This window comes from Penicillium maclennaniae (genome assembly GCF_028827695.1).
Source record: "Penicillium maclennaniae strain IBT 15551 chromosome Unknown utg000007l:1.0-4884863.0:1.0-4888362.0, whole genome shotgun sequence".
NCBI classification, from domain to species: Eukaryota; Fungi; Ascomycota; class Eurotiomycetes; order Eurotiales; family Aspergillaceae; genus Penicillium; species Penicillium maclennaniae.
In genome coordinates this window covers 1,083,773-1,103,769 of record NW_026623219.1, presented here as the reverse complement: position 1 = coordinate 1,103,769, position 19,997 = coordinate 1,083,773, and the positions used below count along the sequence as shown (strand labels likewise).

Here is a 19,997-nt window from a genome sequence, read left to right as displayed (position 1 = left end):
CCGTTGAGTGCTTGTTGCGATGTCTTGACGATTGAACACAGGCGAACGAGATGGTTGTCTTAAATTGCCCAGGTCACCGAAAGGGTCTCCCACTAGTGTCTGCTTCATAATGCCAACAATGCATATAATGTGTTAATGTGTTAAATCTCATGACGCATTTGACCAGGCCCACGTCTAATCAGGCCCACGAATCAGAGCGCATAATTGTCGGATCAAGACAGACAAAAAGGGCAGTCTTGCCGCCCGATGGCGGTAAGGTTACCCCAAAGAGTAGGCACCCGACAACCCCGAACTGTACATCCCGCGATGGCCACTAAAGTATAAAAGTCGAGGCTATTCCCCCAAACGGTCTCCATTCAACGGAAAGTCCAATCATCAATCATGTCGATGTCTCAGGATTCTCTCAAGAACAGCCGCTCGTGCGGCATCAACCTCCACTGCCGCGCAGACAACGAAAGCCGCTGGTGACATCTCTTCAGTCTTCCCCAGTTTGAGACCGGACTACAAGCCGGAGCCTCTTCCCGCGCGCTTTAGAGAGCTCAAGCTAAAGTTCTGGAAAAAGAATGAAAAAGCCTTGACGGAAAGTTGGAAACGGCTCCTGCCTAGCATGGAAGAGGAGGTGGAAAAAATTAAGTCTCAAGGTAGTGATGTAAGCGATATTTGATAAATGCTGCCATTCATCTTCGAAGGAGCAATGACTGACATGAAGTAGATTATCCCTTCAGTGGAATATGCCGATGTGGTATCGGGAAAGATCTCCGAAGCAGACCTGAACGAGATCCGCCACCGGGGTACTGTGGTCATTCGCAATGTGATTCCTCGGGATCAGGCCTTGGACTATAAGCAGCGCATCCGTGACTATATCGCTGCCAACAAAGAGCATGTGAAGGCATTCCCTGCAGACTCTCCCGCCGTTTATGAACTGTATTGGACTCCGTCTCAAGTGGAAGCCCGCGCCCATGCCAACATGCTCGACACCCAGCGTTTCCTGCAGCGTCTGTGGCACTCATCAGACCCCATTTCAAAGGTCTCCACTTCTAACCCGCTCATATATGCGGATCGCCTGCGTATCAGAGACCCTGGTGATTCCAAGTTCACTCTTGGCCCGCACGTCGACGGCGGCTCCCTTGAGCGCTGGGAAGACCCCGAGTACTCCAGTGTCTACACCAAGATCTTGGAAGGCAAGTGGGAACAGTATGACCCGTGGGATATCCGCCACCGCCTGAATGCCAAGATGGACATGTATAATGGTGCAGGCGCTTGCTCCATGCTACGCTTCTTCCAGGGCTGGCTTTCCATGTCCGACACTGCACCCGGCGAGGGTACCCTCCATGTGTGCCCTATGCTCATTCATAGCACGGCGTACACCCTTCTGCGACCTTTCTTTGACGTGAAGACCCTCGAGCCTAACCTGGACTCCACCTTCCCCGGTTCCGTGGGAGGTGCTTGCCAGGAATTCAGCCCTGTTACCCACCCCCACATGGATCTGGAGACTACTATGGTCTCGGTGCCCAAGGTTGAGCCTGGTGACTATGTCGCCTGGCACTGTGATTCCCTGCACTCAGTTGATAAGGAGCACCATGGCAAGGGTGACTCCAGCGTGCTGTACATTCCTGCCACACCGCTGTGCGAAAAGAACGTCGATTATCTCCTGAAGCAGCGACAGGCTGCTCTCTCCTACTCGCCGCCATGGGATTTCCCCGGTGCTGGCGGCCCTGGCGAGAAGGGCTTCAAGGGCGCGATGGATTGGTCTTCCTTGAGCCCCGAGGGACAGCGTGCTATGGGTCTCGGTAACAAGCTCTGGGAGATTACCAACGCCATGAGTGAGGGTGAGAAGGATGCTGTGCGTTCGGCCAACAAAGCCTGCTTTGGAGTGTAAAAGAATGTATCATGCTGTCATTTGGTAGGCGTTGCATCTCGTTTTCAAAGTCGCTGTACATATACAAGAACCAAGCATTATCCTCTTTGATCAAGACTTTCGAATTATATACAATTGCAGTCATCGTACAGATCCGATATATCGGCTCTACTATCATAACCAGATCAGCTAGCCCACATGGTCGAGATATAGGTCATCCCCTCTTCTCACGGATCCCTTCACAGGCCGCAATGAGTATGGCAATCTCGGAGGGTAAGAGGGGCTGACTGGCTCCTCGAGCTTCGAAAGCTGGTTCACTATCCGCTGCAAACTGGAATGAATAAAGCTGAAATCTAACTCTAAGGACCTACTGTGGGATCATTTAGATTCTCGACTGCAAAATTTGTCGTAACACGTTGTATATAACAGGGGCGGTGACATTCAGAACCACACTAAAATAATCACGGACGGTTTGGCTTGCACCTGGCATTTTACCCCGGTCAGACCTTCTCTACAAACTCCTCGCATCCCTTATCGTCGCCCACATAATCACCGTTCTCAACCTCCATTTTTTGTATTTCAGCATTGAATTGAGTCATTCGCTTGGCAAACTCTTTCTCCTCTTCCCAAACAAACGGGCTCTTGCTAGCGAACAGAAAGTCGATCTGCTCAAGTGTGCGGCCAGCAGTCTCGGGGAAGAAACAGTAAATGATAGGAATGTAGAAGAACATAGCGGCACCAAATACGTAAAATGTCTGTAAGAACAGAAATCAGACATTGAAATATGGGGAAGGCGGGAATGGACTCACTTTCTCTTGTATACCAGCAAACATAACAGGGACCAGCAGCGACCCAGCGCCATAGCCAACCGCCCAACCTGCAGCACCAAACGCATTACCCTTAGCGCGCAGCCATGTCGGAAATATCTCGGTCGGATAAATGAAAGGAATCATCAACCACGAAGAGCTGAACACAACCACGTAGATGAAGACCATGGCAGCGGCTCCGGTTCCGTACTGTTCAGCTTTATCGGGGTTATTCACGGCTCCACGGTTCAAACCACCACTAGAGGAAAGTCAGTAAGAGGAAAGTCAATGGCAAGACGTGTTGTACTCACAGAGCAAAAAGAACTATACTCAAAGCGACCGCGCCCCAGTAGAGGGTCCGGCGTCGACCCACTCGGTCCAAAACCAGGGCAGCGACACCAGTACCCAAGAGACCGCAAGTCATACACAAGGCAGACAACCAGTTGGATTTAAAATCATCAAAACCAGCAGTGCGGTAGATGTTGCCCGAGTAGATGACGACCGCCGCAATACCCGTGCCGTACTGCATCATGACCTGGAGCCAGAAGGCCAACTGAATACGACGGCTAATGTGAATATCCCCCGAACCAATGCCCAAGAACATCTTGATATAGCTGGAGCTTTGCATCTCGTGTTCCATCTGTACCACAGCGACGATTTCGCGAATTTCCTTCTGCACATCTGGGTGGTCACGGTCGCCATCTCCACGAAGTTTAGTGATAATCTCGAATGCCTCTTCGTTGCGTCCGGCCTTGGTGAGCCATCGGGGCGATTCAGGAATGAGCAGGGTGCCGATGACAAGGAAGAAGATCGGAATCGCTTGACAGGCAAAGCAGAAGCGCCATCGAAAGGTGCCGCCGGCGTAGTCAGTGAAAGAGGTCGCAAAGCCAATCCAGGATGATAAAGCAATGCCTCCAAAGTTGGCGAGGAAAGTTAACGCGATCATTTGACCACGATGACTCGCTGGCGCCAGCTCTGCGGTCCACGAAGGGGCTATAACGATAATGAAGGATACTCCAACGCCGGCAACAACTCGGGCGCAGAGCATGTGGGTGAGATTCATGGCACTTGTTTGAAGGATCACTCCGGCAAGACACCAGAGACAGGCCATCCAGATCCCTTTGATACGTCCATAGGCATCAGAGAAACTACCGGCCCAGAAGGCCCCGAGGAGAGCGCCGAAATAGTACATGGCGGCAATGCCACCCTGTAGAGAGGGTTTGATGACTTTGCCATGCTCATTGGCGAAGCCCATACGATACTACAGATGGAATGTTTCATTAGTTCATGATTCCAGTTTTGGCAGATAATGGCTCACAGGACTGCAACACTTACTCCATATTCTGGGGCGACATTGACAGCGCCCATGACACCCTGGCTCATACCCTCATATGAAATGGCAATGGCAGAGACTGCAGTAATTAACCTGAGTAGTCTAGGCCCAGGGACCGTCCTCCAGAAACCTTTCTGGGGCATGGTGAATAACATCGAAACAAGGGGGGAAACACTGAACAAAATGCGATTGGGAAGTAGAGAGAAGTGTGAAGAGATCAAGGGAGACTCAACCCTGGATTATTGATAGCGAAGTAATCATCATTGTATTAGGGACATGTGGGGATGTTTATAGTCGATGAGTTATTTCGCGGCACAGGATGGACGATGAATGATGGCCAGAGAGAAAGGCAAGCATACTCCCAGCTTTTCTTGGCTCTCGATGGGCCGTGATGGAAATCCCGGCAAATTCAAAAGCCTCGGGGGTCATCTTCCTTTTCCAAATTCTCCTCCACCTCCGCAACCCCGAATCCCGAGTTCTGGTCCCACTTTCCCCATCCCCGCAAGTCATAACCAACCTTTTCCTCCACTTGATCCCGTCTACTTTCTAAGCTCGTCTCGATATTTCTTCTTCCAGACGGACTCAACTCGCTTTTACAACATCCCCATTACAGACTGCATGTTTGTAGACCCACACGTCTCAACATGGGAAAGCTTCGCTCCAAGAATGGATGGTAAGTCTTTCCCCGCAAACCTTTCCCTACATTACACGACTTTTACACCTCGCCTATCGAGAAATTGATCGGAACGGTGGCTGGTCCAGATCCGGGTATCTTACGCTGGGGTTTTTTTGTGGGAATTTGCCCGGCGGAACTACGGATCGCGTGACCCTGGACGGCGCGATTGTCCGAGCTCTATCATCCATCACGATCATTTGCTGAGTTTCATCACAGCCTGACTTGCCGAAAGAGGCATGTCAAATGTCAGCTATTGAAAAGCTCCATATAGGCTGAATGCAAAGATTAACCTGAGAACAGGCGATCAAGTCAAGCCGATCTGCGGGCAATGCCAAAAAAAGGACCGGCCATGTCTTCGAGAAAACCCGCCCAATCGCCTCAGAATCAAGCCTTATGAAATAAGCAAAGCCAGAAAAGACACAAAAGATGGTCCTGGCTATGATAAGGATGGAATGTCACACCTTCCCGAACACAGAATTGCGGACGTAGAGAGTGCTCATGCAACAAATCTTGACTACACCACCAATTCAAACTATGCCGAAGGTCGTATTCACCAACATAACAATACCTCCTTGACAACTTTAAATGACACTCAGGAATTTGATATCCAGCCAGAATACACTGGTGACTCAGTTTCAGTGCCTCTGGTGGCATCTTCAGTCAACAACACCACCCCGTCTCCTTACTTCAGCGTGGCTGGAATTCAGATCTCTCAGTTGCTCCATTCGGACTCTTTAAGTCCATGGTCGCCGGCTTCGCACGCGGAAGCGATACATGCAGGGACTCCACTGACTTACAAAGAAGCTTACCTTGTACACCACTTCGCAACGCAGCTCGGGCCTTGGCTTGACTGTACCGATGCCTCCCGTCAGTTCACTCGGAAGATTCCCATCCTGGTCAAGCAATCGCCGCTCCTACTTCATGCGGTGCTTTCTTACGCGGCCCGGCACGTTGGAGATGCCGAAATGGCAGAGGAAGCGCATGAGCGCTGCGTAGAACTATTGATACCCTTCTTGAGCTCGGAAACGGTTGCCGACGATGACAATCTGCTGTGTACCATTGTAATACTGCGCGTGTTTGAACAGCTTAACGGTAAGTCCGAGAAAGTCTCAAGCCATCACGAGATGTCCAGGCTGATCCTCTCGGGACCGAAACAGTTATGGTTACTGGCAGCGATCAGGAGCGTCACTTAGCCGGCTGCTCGGCTCTGCTCCGGGCATCGCAAGGACGAGAAATGGACCCTTCGGCCCCGAGGTTGCGGCACGCGGCTTTTTGGGTGTACCTGCGTCAGTGCCTGTACAATGCATGTGTACATCAGCAAGCTCCCAATGTGGATTCGGACTTGGTTCTCATTCCCCCTCCGGGCGGAGGTGACTCTCTGAGCAATCTGGATTCTGAAACAGCGTGGGCCAACACGATGACTTGGATTTGTGTCACAGTGGTACACTTTTGCTTTGGGTCAAGCTACCCGGAGCCTTCTACCCGAATGTGTCGGTGGCAGGAGCTATCCGACACCGTCGAGAGTTGGTTGAGTACTCGACCAAGTACATTTGACCCAATCTGGCAAAGCGAAGCCGTTCCTGGCAGTGGGAACCCCTTTCCAGAGATATGGTTTACGGCTGACTGGCATAGTATGTGTACAAGATGTCTTATTTTTTGCTCAGTCTAATGTCTGTTACAGTTATGGCATTTGGATACTACCATCTTGCCTGTATGCTCTTGGCCATCTACAAGCCAACGCCTAAATTCGCCGTCAGAGGGGTACATGGCACAGCTCGTGAATCCGATGTGAGCTCTGAATCTTACTGTATTAAGGAATGCTCTAGTTGACGCCTTTAGATCCGGGTCATGAAACACGCTCGTGCGATCTGTGGTGCATGCAACAGTTCTCCTCCGACAGTGCCATCGCTGATCACGCTCTGTCATTCCACCTTTATATGTGAGGCATTTCCAGCGTTGTTCACGTAGGATTACGTTACTGACATTGACAAGGGGGTCCCTTGATGACGGATTCATCAGAAAGAGAGGCATTGATCAAATTATTGCGAGATATGGAAACGAAGCATGCGTGGCCGACGACCTGGATAGTTGATTCTCTAAAGGAAGAATGGTCGATAGCGTAATCAGTCCACAATTTTTTATCCAGGGACCTAAGAGATACAAGGATTTCGTTCGCGCGACGGAAGAAAATTATTTGCCCTCATTGAACGATACAACGGCATACTTTCCGTTTTGGATCCAAGCACCACCCGGCGCCTCCTCATTCAACGCATCAACCTCTCTCTGGGTCGGGACACCGACACAAACGTCAGACTTGTTTGTACGAAGGGCCAAAATTTTGATGCCGCTTTGCTTTCCAAGTGGACCCAGAGCCTCCTCAAACGTGGTGGTGTGAGGCCACAGTCCATCCCTGGTCAGTTTGCGGTAGTTGAGGTCACCCTTGAAGATGACTAGGTAGCTTTTCTGGAGCTCCCCAAAGAGAGCAGCTGCCTTGGAGGGCATCTCATGAAATGAGAACGGCGTCGTCCAGAAAGGGTCGCTCGTCGTCATGATCGCGGCTGAGTTAAATAACTTGCGGAGTCTCGGGGTGAGTTTGTCGAGATACTGGCGATCTGGAAAGCAATCGGAGGACTCAAGATGCTTGAACATTGACTCGATATCAGAGGGAATGACATCGCTGACGAACCACGGGGATTGTTTGGTATGTAGTCTGACAGTAGTAGCGATGCCGGTGTCGAGCAGGTAAGCGGCATAGAGCACATCAGTAAAGAGCTCAAAGCCCGCATTGTCGAGGATAATGTCAATCTGGCGATCAGGTTGACCGGTAGTGCATTGAAGATACGACCACACGTCGTCCGTGTCGTTATCGACGATGTTCCGCTGGCTCTTCTGGATGGCATCGCGGCCCTGAAGTTTTTGTAAGTCCTCCAGACTCAAATTAGCGAGGAGTGACAGGTCTGTGGCGTTTCCCCACAAAGCAACCTCCGTCATCTCGATAAACAGCAACTTCTTGGCCTCTTCCTTGCTCTCGTTTTGAACAAGCCCAGTTTCGGCGACAGTCTGCATATAACGGCTGGCGAGCTCCTCCACGGCGGATCTGGACTTGACGAAGGTAGAGTCTTTCTGGCGCTTGAAAACATCATAGTTCTGCCAGTATTTTGAGGAGGTTAAAATCCTCTGAATACGTCTGTCAACTCTTCAGTACAATCCTTCGATCCAATGTTTGCAGGGTCAGTCGTACCGATACATGTAGCACTCTCCAAAAAGCCAAGGGCAGTTGACCCAACTGCTCTCGCCGATCACAGCCAACTGGTCGTTCCACTCTTGGATATCTGGCTTGCCGTCATCTTGCAGGGGCCTGAAGCGTCATGAGTGTCTGCTCTTCGCTGATTTTAAATGAGTTACGTACGTGAGGGCGTGGTTCATTTCAATTTCTTTCTTGATTTGCTTGAGGGCGATCTGGATGGCAATGCTCTCCGCTCTTTCTCGGGCATCAATATTCTCTTTGGTGGCTGTCTTCCCAATGTCGTCCACAGTACCCTGAATGATCTTGGCCCAGCGGGTCTTGGCCGTCTGTTGAGCCATTGAACCCTCGTCTGAGGTCCAAACCGAACGAATTTCTTGAACCTTCATGGTAGCGGAAGGCATGACAAGGTGTGTTTGTTATATGTGCGACTGGACGGGGTCAAGGTTTCGAGGTTAGAGGAGCCCGGGACAGCAGATCAAGGGAAGACTTTAAATATGCCTAATCAAAGAAACTAGTAAGGGCTATTCTCACCGGGTCAATATGAAAAGAGAGGATTGCTCTGACCAGAGCTCGGGATCCACTGGCCAACTACGATTCATGACACCCATCCATGCAAATCCGGAGACCATCGGCCCCATCTTCTTGACAAATAACACGGGACGAAGGGATGAAGGCATATGGGGTCGTCGCATAAACGGCCCGAGACCGACGGCTAAAATGGCTCTCCACGTTTTCGCAAGTCCGGAGATTCGCCGGTCCGGGAACCTCGTCTCGAAGATACCTAATCAGGCAATTTTGGATTGTTTCTCGAGCTCAAATCAGTTATGTCGCCCGTGAAGTTCATCCCCGAGTCTCGCATACCGGCATGAGTTCGTGCATCTAGCCTCGGAGTATGAGGAATGGCGGGGTGTTGTTGTGTGCCTAGTACGAAGTGGGTTCTGATTTCAGAAGGTATATATGAAGCGCTATTTCGCTCCTGTGGATTCCTACGAGAATCAAAGTCATTGTATCTGAGTTCTGTATACGCACATCACAATAATGGTCACTTCCATTGAATTTCCCGAGCCCAACGGCTCTGCCCATGGCCAGGGCACGAGTCGCCGTTGTGTTGCCGATGGCACCCTCGACATTACAGTGATGGGAATGAACAGCGGTACGGCCATGGACGGCATTGACTGCGCCCTTGTTCGTTATCGTCAGGTTTCTCCAGAAGCCCCTTTGCACATGGAGCTCCTCAAGGTACCATGCTTTTCTAGTACTCTGTTTCCTTCAACTTCAGCGGGACTGACAAATTGCCCTCATATCAGTACGACGAGTTTCCCGTCCCGCAGAATATCAAGAAGCCCGTCCTCGCTATGCTTCGCGAAACAAGAACTACTCCATCCCTCATGTCCCAACTAAATGTCCAGCTCGGGAACATGTTTGGTGAGACAGTCAAGCTCTTTTGTGAGAAGCACAATGTACCGATCGATAGCATCGACCTCATTGGCTCGCACGGACAAACGATTTGGCTTCTATCCATGCCCGAAACTGGCGAGACCCGGTCCGCCTTCTGTCTCGGCGAGGGAACTGTCATGAGTGGCATGACCAAGATCACGACAGTCACGGACTTCCGCATGGCTGAACAGGCGGTCGGCCGCCAAGGTGCTCCCCTCGTCGCTTTGATCGACGGTCTCCTCCTGCGCCACCCCACTGAATGGCGCATCTGCCAGAATATCGGCGGTATTGCTAACCTCTGTGTCATTCCACCTGACAGTGAAGGTGGCGTCGACGCCATGGTCGACTGGGACTGTGGCCCGGAAAACATGTTCATCGATGCCGCAATGCGCTACTTCACCAACGGCGAGATGGAATATGATCGCGACGGCGAATGGGGTGCTCAGGGGACCGTCAACCAGGCAGTAGTCGACAAGTTCCTAGACAACAATAAGTACTGCAACCACCTGCCTCCCAAGACAACGGGTCGTGAAACCTTCGGCGACAATGGTGCTCAGGAGATCATCGATGAGTGTTTGGCTCTGGGCATGAGCAAGTACGACATCATCGCGACCATCACACGTATCACCGCCCAGAACATTGTCAAGCAGTACCGCACCTTCTTCCCCCGGTTCAACATTGATGTTGAAAAGATCGCCGGTGTGTATATGTGCGGTGGTGGTGCCCGCAACCCCAACATCATCAAGTATCTCAGGGCGCAGCTTCCAAACTCAAAGATTGTCAGTCTTGACGAGACGGGTATTCCTTCCGATGCCAAGGAGGCAGTCTCGTTCGCTCAACAGGCTCTCGAGGCTATTCTCGGCCGGGCTGCTCTTGTCCCCATTAATAGTGACACATTGACTCCTAACACCATCTCGGGTAAGATTGCGCCGGGTCTACGTTGGAGAGAGCTTATGGCGATGGCAGTGGAGTTCGGAAAGGGTCAGGTTCAGTTGCCAACGGTGAAGGAGATGGTTGTCGATCGGCCGTACACCGAATGGAAGCCCTAGAAGGATGTGAAAGTACGACTACTGGATTGTATGATTAATGACTTGCACGCAAGGCTTCAAAGAATGCATTGATTTTCATGTAGCATTGTTCTCGACTCTGAAATATTCTCTTCTGGCTGAATATCCTAATTGCCACTGGATTTTTCAGTCTGAGGAGGAGAAGATTAGAATCGCTTAACCCTTGGCACTGCCGAGAAGTAAGTATCCGAGCCAAGATTGATGAAGTCGAGCGGAGGCGGCTGATCAGACCGGCCATGTCACCGGAAGAGCAAAACGGCATTATATTGTAACTCCTTCTCATTGAGATGATACAGGACTGCGGACTCTTGTATCTCCTCAGAAGTCACACGCCTCTCTAGCTACCCAAGCTGTCTATGGTGCATAATGGTAGTCTTAGATGGGGTCTGTTGTTTGTTTCCAAACCGATTGAGGCCTTTGAAACATTCTTATCAGCGTGTCCCCGCAGCTGGATACTTGGAGCATACCGAGCTTCCCGAATCCCAACGGGCCATGTGTGGCGTGAATAGGGATCATTATACACTCCTCATATTTGAATAGATTCGATACTTGGATCAAGCTACATTCGAATTGCTGCTTGTTCAACAGAATGGCGAGTCACCGTGTATCTGACTCATTGCGGAACACCAAGCCACAAAGCTACCCAGGTACATAGCGGGGCCAACACGAGGATATATAGCGAGCAGCTGCAACCTAAGATTTGTATCAACTTGTATCTCTACAAGCACAGCAGCGGACTCTCTTCCTCAATTGATCCTACATACCCGGTGACTGTTTCAGGTAGACCGACTGAGTCACCAGCGGCAATGAGAAAACAGCTAAGAATTCATTAGAAAAATGACCACCACGAAGCAATTCTTCAGCACTTCTTCGCCGTGGGAGGCTCGATTCGGATACTATCGGGCAGTGCGTCGTGGCCAACTCATCTACGTGGCTGGCTCGACTGCAGCAGACCCGAACTCTCCCCCGGACGCCCCGCGAGTTCGATTCCCTGGAGATGCTCGGCAACAGACACATGTGATCCTGGGAGAGATCATCCAAGCTATTCAAGCAGTTGGTGGGCAAGGTGCCGAGAGCATCGTGCGATGTAAGATGTTTGTGAGCAGGAAAGAAGACTGCGATGCGGTGGGGGAAGGGTTCAGGGATGTTTTGGGCAAAGAGAATGGAGACCAGATCGGTGCGGCTGCGACAATGATTGTGGTCGCCAATGGATTTGTTGACGATGATATGCTGGTTGAGATTGAGGTAGATGCAGTCGCAGAATAGAATTGATCAAATGTCGAGACATTCAACTCGTCAAGTGGCCTCTATTTATCTTCAAGTATATGTCTACTACCTGTATGATGTCAATTCAGCCTGAAACGCATGGCAGCGTGATTCAGTGTAGGAAAATATTGATGTGAAGAGGTGACCAAATGAAGTGTGGAAGGTGAAAGTTTAGAGAACGAACGTGTCAAAAGTGCGAGGGTCCGGGGAGATCACCATCACCGCCCGCGGACCCGACGTCCCCAAGATCCACGATCCAAGCTCCCGACACCTCTTCAGTCAATGCTCATCACATAGCACAATGCGGCTCCAAGCGGCGCTTTTCATAGCTGCGTGCGTGTCGCCCGCAGCGGCCATCTATCCCGACGAGGTCAATCACATTGACTTCCACCATGCGCTGCTCGGTGCCCCCTCCCCCCGATTCGACCTTCTTCCTCAAGCCCTCTACCTCCTCCAATGCATCTCTCCTCTACACCATTTCCGAAAAGTCGATTCTGGGTGCTGTCAATCCCCGAGATGGCTCATTAGTCTGGCGGCAGGACCTCTCGCGGTCGGCCTCTAAGCTGAGTGGCGGAGCCGGCATTCTACGCGGTCTCGATGGGAATGACGCTGTTGTCGGCGCAGCCGGAGACTATGTTTCGTCATGGAGTGCTCAGGATGGAAAATTGGTCTGGGAAAACAAATTTGCTGATGGATTGATCGCGGATCTTGAGCTCCTGGAGTTGGAGGATGCCAGTGCGACTTCCAGCGTCCGCGACACGCTTGCGCTCGTCAACAACGGCGGCGCCGGTATTGTGAGACGTCTGGACGGTGACTCTGGAAAGACTAAGTGGGAATACAAGGATGACAGGTAAGCTTTTCGCTGGTAGTGGCTGCAGCAGTGCTAAATAATGGTTCCAGCGGCGATGTCCCATTCCAGGTGTCATCTTCTCCCACTCAAGTCTTTTACATCTCGCTCCAGTCCTCAGTTTTGAAGGGTTACAAGATCAAGGTCACCTCTCTGGACTCGCTGACGGGTCGTCAGACTAGCCAGCACAGCTTGAGCTCGGATGCCGATGTCACCGGCCCTGAATCCGTTCTGTTTGTGGGAGCCAACGCTGCATCGCCTTTGATTGTTTGGGCAGACAAGTCGCTCAAGTCACTCAAGATCAATGTCATTGGCACTAAGCAGGTCAACACTGTTTCTATCGAGAACGTGTCGGGCCAGGAGATTGAGCGGATCACGGTGCACGCTGCTCATAAACTCAACGCTCTTCCCCATTTCTTGGTTCTCTATCGCACAACTACTGGATCTTGGGCCGAGGTCTACCACGTGGACTTGAAGGCTGCTACGGTGGCGAAGGCGTACCAGCTGCCCTTCGTGTCAGGTCCTTCCGTGGTCGCTACCAGCAGCATCGATGCCAATGTGTACTTTACTCGCATTACTGATTCGGAGACCGTTGTGGTTTCGTCCGCATCCCATGGCGTTCTGGGGCGTTGGGATCTTCGGTCAAATTCCCCTGAACGCGCTTCAAATGCCGCCGCAGAAGTTGTCGCAAAGGGCTCTGCCGTCGCTGTACGTGCTGCTATTCTACGTGACTCTGGCGATTGGCAGCTCATTCGCAACGGCCAAATCGAGTGGAATCGCCCCGAGGCGTTGATTGATGCCGTTGCAGCCGCTTGGGTGGAGAACGATGTACAGGAAGACCTGGTTCATGAGCTGGAGGTCGAGGGCCACGAAACCTTGCTCGGAGCATACATCCATCGGGTAAAGCGCCATGTGCGGGACCTCGAACACCTCCCCGCCTGGCTGAAAGAGCTTCCTAGCCGTATTCTTGGTAGTATTCTCGGTGACGAGGTGACAAATTTGGACAGCTTTGGAGTTGCGAAGCCTGTGATCATCGCTACTCGAAAGGGCCGCGTCTATGCCTTGGATACTGGTAAGCAGGGCGCGATCACCTGGTCCATCCAGGCTGTTGAAACCTCCTCTTGGGACATCAAGGCGATTTTGGTTGAATCTGGCGAGGCCACCATCTACGCCAGTGACGGTAGCTCTATCACACTTGATGTCTCCACTGGTTCTATTACGTCGCGCTCCTTGCCGAAGGATATTAAGATTCAGTCAATTGCCACCATTGAGAACCAGGTTGTGGGCATCCAAGAGGATGGCACTCCAGTTTCTTCCTTTGACAAGAGCACTGGATACTTAGTAACCACTAGCACCGACGGCCGTGTGCTCGGCTGGGCCCACAACGATAACAAGGTTCCTGTATGGGAGTTTGTTCCTCCTGCTGGTCAAAAGGTCATCCAGGCCACGGCTCGTCCTGCCCATGACCCGGTTGCGTCCATTGGAAAAGTTCTCGGAGACCGTTCAGTCCTGTACAAGTACCTCAACTCCAATTTGGTTTTGGTTACTGCCGTCGATACCAAGGGCCACACTGCCGGCTTCTATCTTCTGGATGCTGTTTCGGGCAAGATTCTACATGAAGCTATCCAGGTTGGTGTGGACGCAAACCAACCCATTTCGTCCACCATCTCTGAAAACTGGTTCGCTTACTCGTTCTACGGCGATGTCACTGACGAAACCTCCGCCAAGGGGTACCAGCTTGTGATCTCTGAGCTTTATGAGTCCGATATTCCAAACGACCGTGGCCCTCTTGACGCTGCTGGAAACTACTCCAGCATCCACGGCGCCAGCCCGCTCCCTCACGTGGTCTCGCAGTCCTTCGTGATTCCCGAACCCATTTCTCACATGGCTGTCACCCAAACCCGCCAGGGCATCACCACTCGCCAGCTCCTTTGCACCCTCCCCTTCTCCAACTCCATCGTCGGTATTCCTCGTCCAGTCTTGGACCCCCGTCGTCCCGTCGGCCGAGACCCAACCTCGTCCGAAGCTGAGGAGGGTCTGTTCCGCTACGCGCCTTTCCTCGACTTTGATGGCAAGTGGTACCTGACGCACGCCCGCGATGTCGCAGGTATCAAAACTGTTCTCTCCCAGCCTACACTGTTGGAGAGTACCAGTCTCATCTTTGCGTTCGGCGGCGATATCTTCGGCACCCGTGCCACTCCTAGCCAGGCATTCGACATTCTCGGCAAGAGCTTCTCTAAGCTGCAACTTCTGTTGACTGTTGTGGCATTGGCCGTCGGAGTTTCATTTTTGGCTCCAATGGTAAGTTTGATCCCATCTCATGCAGCCCGTTCTGCGTTTACTAACTCTATTCCCAGGCTCGCAAGAAGCAAGTCAACATGTTGTGGAAGGCATAAGCTTAGAGAGCGTTGCATATACCATTACTAGTTTTCAGACAAGAGTGTAATCTATAGTTGGGAATGATTTGAAGTCGATTCACTCCGCTGTAGCGAGATTTAGGGTGGGGCTGAAGTCCTTATCAGTCTTCACCCCCGAAGAGTCGAACAGTGGCTTAAGCTCTAGTTTGGGGGCGAAAAAGTAAGCACTTGAGCTCTATGTTAGTGCGACTGTGCCGAAGCTTGAAATACCCTAAATCAGAGCGCCCCTTTTTTCTTTCAAACGCAGGAGTTTTGTCTCTGTTTCAACCCTCTTACAAGCATTTCAAAATGCCTCTCGGACGACAGGGCATCGTCGGAAAACTGCTCAGCGCAGGCATCGGGGCTAGCTCGGAGATGATCCACCGCGCACGGTCAGGATCCAGTCAACCCGGCGAAGCTTCTTCTTCTGCTATGCCCAGAGATGCCGAGGCCCCTGCAATCAAAAACCTAGAAGATGAGTACGAGTATATTGAGAATATCGACCAAGTCGAAGCGAAGAAGCTCGTCAACTGCGGCGCAGCCGAATGGGTCGTCATAGATGGGAAAGAAGTACTGCGCGTGCATAAGGTCGACTCTGATTCTTACAGTGACTCGGAAAACGAGCTCGTCACCAACTAGGATGAAGCGGCTTGGGAGCTTGATGAAATGACCGAGCGTGTAATGTCGCGTTCCGAGGAGGAGGCTATGGTGTCATCTACCGAGTCTGATATCAAGGACAAAGGAGGATGACATGATTCGACGCATGGTCGGGATGGCTGGTCCTCCTCCAGAACCCGGGAGAACGATTCCATGTCCTGTTATTCTTCCGCAGCGGCAACCTCGGAAAGAAGGATCGTGGGTTTGTGAGAGCGTATGCTCCGGTCCTTCAAGATTGCGGAATTGGTCAAGATGTGTTCTTGCGATTCTTGGCCGATTGGGAGAAATCTAGCAAGGTTCGTGACTTTCCCGTCTGCCATCAGGAATCGGGCGAAGAATGTCCTAACTCAAAGTAGGCGGATCCTTGGATCGACGTGGTCTTTGTTGCCGCCGGTATTGTTGGTCTTGTCCCCCATGTGGCTACCCAGGTGGTCGGCACAGTGGTCCAAGTCGTGGCTGGCACTGCTCGGGAACTCCAGTCCCGTCATCGGGGGAATACGTTCCTTGATAAAGTCAACCAGGCGCTATTCATGCCACGCGGTCTCTACGCCATGGTGATGTGCTTCAAAGATCAAGTACCTGGCCAGCAACGGGGTCTTCTGGCGAATCTCTCTAATAATCTAGGGAAGACTCTCTTTGCAAGCAAAAAGCTTGATCTCAATGAGACGATTGCTAAATACAGCAATCCTGATCCGAATATGTCGAGTATGAGCAAGCAGCTGAAGAACATTCGCTTGGCGAGCGGCAAGACATATGGTCAAGTCGAGCTTCCCGAGTCTGCAGAGCTTGTATTCCCTGATCTCGATCGCGTTGCTGCTCAGGAGCTCGGGATAAAGACAAATGAGAAGAGACCTGAGAACTCAGGAGTTCGCGAAAAGTTCAAGGACGCCGGTATCTGGGTTCAAGACTACATGGATCGAAGAGCCCAGGCCTTTTACGTACGTTCGACTCCTTTTGTTTACATGTGTTTTCTACTAATATACTTACAGGAAAGTGAAAATCCGGGCTCATCGCTTGTCGTCCCGGCCAGCCAGAGGGAGAGCATGCAATCACGATACAACGACCCCTACCCACGCCGTTAACAACGGTTCTCTAATTTCACTCCTCACCGGGCGGGAAAATAAACCCATTGCCTCGACGCCAAGCTAAGAAAGCCAGAAGGCAAGAAAGACTGGGTATCAAGCGTGTTGCTCAGGGTCGACTTCCCCGTGGTCCAAGATTGGACAAAATGAATAGGCCCCGGCGGCAGGGTATTATCAAGAAGGTCATGCAGCAGGATGTGCTATATCTTCTCATTGTCAATTTGCCAACTGTGGAGGAAGTGCAGGACTCAGTTACGCGCTTGGAGAGTCTTGTGGAACAACAGCAGACGGGGCAGCTGGTCCTTCTCACTAGTCATCAAATCCATGTGTGATTATTGCAGCCTATTACTTTTTACATACTTGGGTGTTGGAGGAATCAAGTTGTCAACTGCATATCGCAAATCGCATAACAACCGCCAAAATTCCCCATGCTTGCCAACATTGAAGAAAGACAGCTTAGAATTGAAGTTGTTCACGAAGGAGAAATAAGTCGTATCTCTATCATGACTTAATGCAATGGTCGGCTTGCGCTCTTTTTTCTCTTGCCGACTATTTATCTTAAAACCAGCGACCCATTCATGTTTTCATTCACGGTTGACGATCTGAGTGTACAACTGAAAAAGTTGTGAGCAGGCCTTTTATTCTGGAATCTTCAGGTTGTATGCAGAGAGCGTGGGCTCTTCAATCCATGTGATCTTGAGCTCAGTCACTGGCTTCTGAGAGTTTCCCATTCCTAAGTCGCCAGGATCCAACAATTGTGACGGCCAAGCATATCAAGAGAAATAAAAGTGAGTATTTTGCATAGATACATGGGCACTTTATGGGTTCCATACCACAGTCAGAAATTCGCTCGTCACATTTCCGTTTCTTTTTCTGCTTCTTATCAAGTCTCATGATTCAAGAATCCTGTGTTTGCTAATTCCTAGGGATTTACTCGCATCCGAATCCAACTAAATCTGATTACTCTGCATTACTCTGCTGAACAATTTCCTCTGAAAACTTCTGAGGACGTGAAACTTCATCGAAAGCTCATGAGGTGGCAGCAGTTGCTCAGGTGCATTTTGAGAAGATGAAACTTCCTCAGAAGCCTCATGAGGATGTAAAACTTTCTCGAAAGCCTCACGAGAAGACAAATCTTCTTCGGTAGTCTTTTGAGGAGATGAACTCCCCCCAGAAGTCTTTTGTGAAGATGAACCTTGCTCGGGAAGAATTGCGTTAAGATGAAGTTTGTTGTAAGATATTGTCGATCGTCCGAGCTCCATGCTTATACGTTTTTGCCATAAGAAGATTTTTGAGTGTAGCATCATCTAGCTTGGGAGCCTCTGTCCCTGCCAGTTCAGACCCCTTCAGCTTTGAACCCACTTCTTCCAGCTTGGAACGAATAGGTATCGCTCGTCGAATTATTTATACAGGGTCTTTGTCAGAATTCTTGTCGTAACCCTGGATATCGAGATGACGATTCAATCTGCTCACAAAGTCCGGTAGCTTGACGGCTCGAGCAGCCCTTTGGGCTTTTTCTTCTCGATGCATGGTATTGCTATCCCTTCGACCCGAGCTACCGGGTGCGAGCTCAGGGTTATCAACAGATCCAGCATCGACAAGTTGGATTCGGTCATGCTGAAAATCTTCGAACGTGAACCGGGTGCCCCTATGAAAATGAAAATGGCATGGCCAATAGGTCGGCTTCGCCCTTGGTCGAAGAATTCCCCGCCTTGCATAGGGGCGAGAAAGAACTTGAGCCATCCAAGTTCTCCATTCAAAGTTGTGTCAAACTCGTCGAAGCAAACAATAGGAACCTGACCCGATACAGTCTTATCACGGACGGTCTGGAAGACAACCAAGAGATTGGAGTAGTCCAGAACCTGAGAAAGATTCCAATATAGATCAGGATATTTGTTGGTCTTTCCCTGTCGCGTTTTTTTAGTAATACCTTGAATAATTTGCTCGATCACAAAGGATTTTCCAGACCCTGGTGCACCATAAACCCTAATGGAAAGGGGGATTTTTAGTGTGGTGTTAAAATCTTCCTTCTCTCCATCTGGGAGTGTGTAGAAATTTTCAGCCTCTTTCAGATATTCTTCCATTCGATTTGAGATCCTGTAAAGGTTTTCAATCTCAAATCTGTCAGCAGTAATAACATATAATCACCGAAATGGACTATCGGAATAAGTGGAAGTGCTGTGTCGAGCCCATCATTGGCTATCTTTTATACCAAGATCCACCAAGTTGTTTAAACTAGTCATATCCTCCTTTTCTGCGTGGTGTGTTGCCTTCAAAATAGTCCATTTATCGGCATTGGTGCCAGGAATTTCGGATTCTTGCAATAGAATATCGTCTCCAAGAGTCAGATTGGGGTACACGATAAGAGCATTTTGACACCGAAGCTCGCACGATACCTTGCGTAGCAAGATAACGAACACAACGTAAGCCTACCTCAATAAGAGGCTTCCATTCCTTACTCTCCTGGCAATTAAATTCCTGTTTTTTGCGGCATACAATGCTACTCAGGAATGCTTTCCAATTGCCACAGATGTAATCTCTGGTCATAGATGTTAGATAGGAACTGATGTAGGTGCCGAATCTGCTGAGCGAGAGGTTCACATATGCGTTTTATAACAGGGTGGCATAAATCAAAACCACCCAATTGCCATGGGCTAACTCTCATCCTATTAAACATTTCAAGAGTTATTATATCGCCCTCAGAAGCACCATTAATATGACAACTGCATGATGCAACGTCGTGTTAGGCAAGGAGCGCTTTGACCTGTTTTCCTTCAAAGGCGGAGGAAAGGGTTACCTCACAAGGTCTCGAGGGTGGCCCAAGGCTTATATCAAAATTCATGCACAATTTGGGCCAGGACTGCCAATTCCAGGATATCAAATACCCAAAGAGCGAGAACTATTACTTTTCAATAATCGACTTGGTTGATGTAAAGGGAAAATACGAAACCCGTCGTCAAAAGCCCTTTTATACAATCAATAATCAACTAACAAGCCCTGTCAAATTTGAATTGAAGCTGAACGGGCAAAAAGTCCCAGAAATACCAGAAACACCACCAACGCCGAGGCGCACAAAAGGTCCAAGTGGCTCTGATCTCAAGTCACAGCCTGACACGGAATCAGCAAGTAATGTGCTTATTATCGATGATCCCGAGGGAGACTTGCTGTCTGAAATGGAAGTGGCAGGATTGAAAATTCCAGAAGGATCCGCCTTTGTCTTCTATCAAACACGGTGCCCGGAAAGATCGGTATCAATTAAGAACTCTACTCTCGTTAAAATCTTCAATGATCAAAGCTTGAGAGAATTTTTCATTGTTGTCGACGT

At 50.3% G+C, this 19,997-nt stretch overlaps 10 protein-coding genes across 10 annotated transcripts; 7 read left to right on the top strand and 3 right to left on the bottom strand.

Annotated features, from left to right (window-relative positions):
• Window positions 1–381: 381 nt before the first annotated feature.
• On the top strand, window positions 382–1,879 carry N7477_007625 (DUF1479 domain-containing protein; the record flags this gene model as incomplete). Its single annotated transcript, XM_056969288.1, has 3 exons — window positions 382–464; window positions 490–649; window positions 713–1,879. 3 exons carry the CDS (start codon window positions 382–384, stop codon window positions 1,877–1,879), a joined length of 1,410 nt encoding a protein of 469 aa, XP_056819320.1.
• A 479-nt stretch (window positions 1,880–2,358) lies between these two features.
• N7477_007624 (putative MFS monosaccharide transporter) lies at window positions 2,359–4,140 on the bottom strand (the record flags this gene model as incomplete). The annotated part of the gene is made up of 4 exons (XM_056969287.1): window positions 2,359–2,613; window positions 2,668–2,923; window positions 2,976–3,925; window positions 4,000–4,140. 4 exons carry the CDS (start codon window positions 4,138–4,140, stop codon window positions 2,359–2,361), a joined length of 1,602 nt encoding a protein of 533 aa, XP_056819319.1.
• A 1,067-nt stretch (window positions 4,141–5,207) lies between these two features.
• Window positions 5,208–6,765, top strand: N7477_007623 (uncharacterized protein; the record flags this gene model as incomplete). The annotated part of the gene is made up of 6 exons (XM_056969286.1): window positions 5,208–5,219; window positions 5,270–5,765; window positions 5,831–6,304; window positions 6,355–6,434; window positions 6,500–6,612; window positions 6,666–6,765. 6 exons carry the CDS (start codon window positions 5,208–5,210, stop codon window positions 6,763–6,765), a joined length of 1,275 nt encoding a protein of 424 aa, XP_056819318.1.
• A 98-nt stretch (window positions 6,766–6,863) lies between these two features.
• Window positions 6,864–8,321, bottom strand: N7477_007622 (damage-control phosphatase ARMT1 family protein; the record flags this gene model as incomplete). Its single annotated transcript, XM_056969285.1, has 3 exons — window positions 6,864–7,860; window positions 7,915–8,031; window positions 8,083–8,321. The coding sequence occupies 3 exons, from the start codon at window positions 8,319–8,321 to the stop codon at window positions 6,864–6,866; spliced, it is 1,353 nt and encodes a 450-aa protein (XP_056819317.1).
• A 637-nt stretch (window positions 8,322–8,958) lies between these two features.
• Window positions 8,959–10,406, top strand: N7477_007621 (UPF0075 family protein; the record flags this gene model as incomplete). The annotated part of the gene is made up of 2 exons (XM_056969284.1): window positions 8,959–9,159; window positions 9,228–10,406. The coding sequence occupies 2 exons, from the start codon at window positions 8,959–8,961 to the stop codon at window positions 10,404–10,406; spliced, it is 1,380 nt and encodes a 459-aa protein (XP_056819316.1).
• An 855-nt stretch (window positions 10,407–11,261) lies between these two features.
• N7477_007620 (YjgH family protein) lies at window positions 11,262–11,690 on the top strand (the record flags this gene model as incomplete). The annotated part of the gene is made up of 1 exon (XM_056969283.1): window positions 11,262–11,690. The coding sequence occupies one exon, from the start codon at window positions 11,262–11,264 to the stop codon at window positions 11,688–11,690; it is 429 nt and encodes a 142-aa protein (XP_056819315.1).
• Window positions 11,691–12,082: 392 nt separating this feature from the next.
• Window positions 12,083–14,964, top strand: N7477_007619 (uncharacterized protein; the record flags this gene model as incomplete). Its single annotated transcript, XM_056969282.1, has 2 exons — window positions 12,083–12,540; window positions 12,591–14,964. 2 exons carry the CDS (start codon window positions 12,083–12,085, stop codon window positions 14,962–14,964), a joined length of 2,832 nt encoding a protein of 943 aa, XP_056819314.1.
• A 278-nt stretch (window positions 14,965–15,242) lies between these two features.
• Window positions 15,243–16,672, top strand: N7477_007618 (uncharacterized protein; the record flags this gene model as incomplete). Its single annotated transcript, XM_056969281.1, has 5 exons — window positions 15,243–15,521; window positions 15,573–15,641; window positions 15,725–15,886; window positions 15,947–16,528; window positions 16,580–16,672. The coding sequence occupies 5 exons, from the start codon at window positions 15,243–15,245 to the stop codon at window positions 16,670–16,672; spliced, it is 1,185 nt and encodes a 394-aa protein (XP_056819313.1).
• A 146-nt stretch (window positions 16,673–16,818) lies between these two features.
• On the top strand, window positions 16,819–17,004 carry N7477_007617 (uncharacterized protein; the record flags this gene model as incomplete). Its single annotated transcript, XM_056969280.1, has 1 exon — window positions 16,819–17,004. The coding sequence occupies one exon, from the start codon at window positions 16,819–16,821 to the stop codon at window positions 17,002–17,004; it is 186 nt and encodes a 61-aa protein (XP_056819312.1).
• Window positions 17,005–18,141: 1,137 nt separating this feature from the next.
• Window positions 18,142–18,756, bottom strand: N7477_007616 (uncharacterized protein; the record flags this gene model as incomplete). Its single annotated transcript, XM_056969279.1, has 1 exon — window positions 18,142–18,756. The coding sequence occupies one exon, from the start codon at window positions 18,754–18,756 to the stop codon at window positions 18,142–18,144; it is 615 nt and encodes a 204-aa protein (XP_056819311.1).
• Window positions 18,757–19,997: the final 1,241 nt, after the last annotated feature.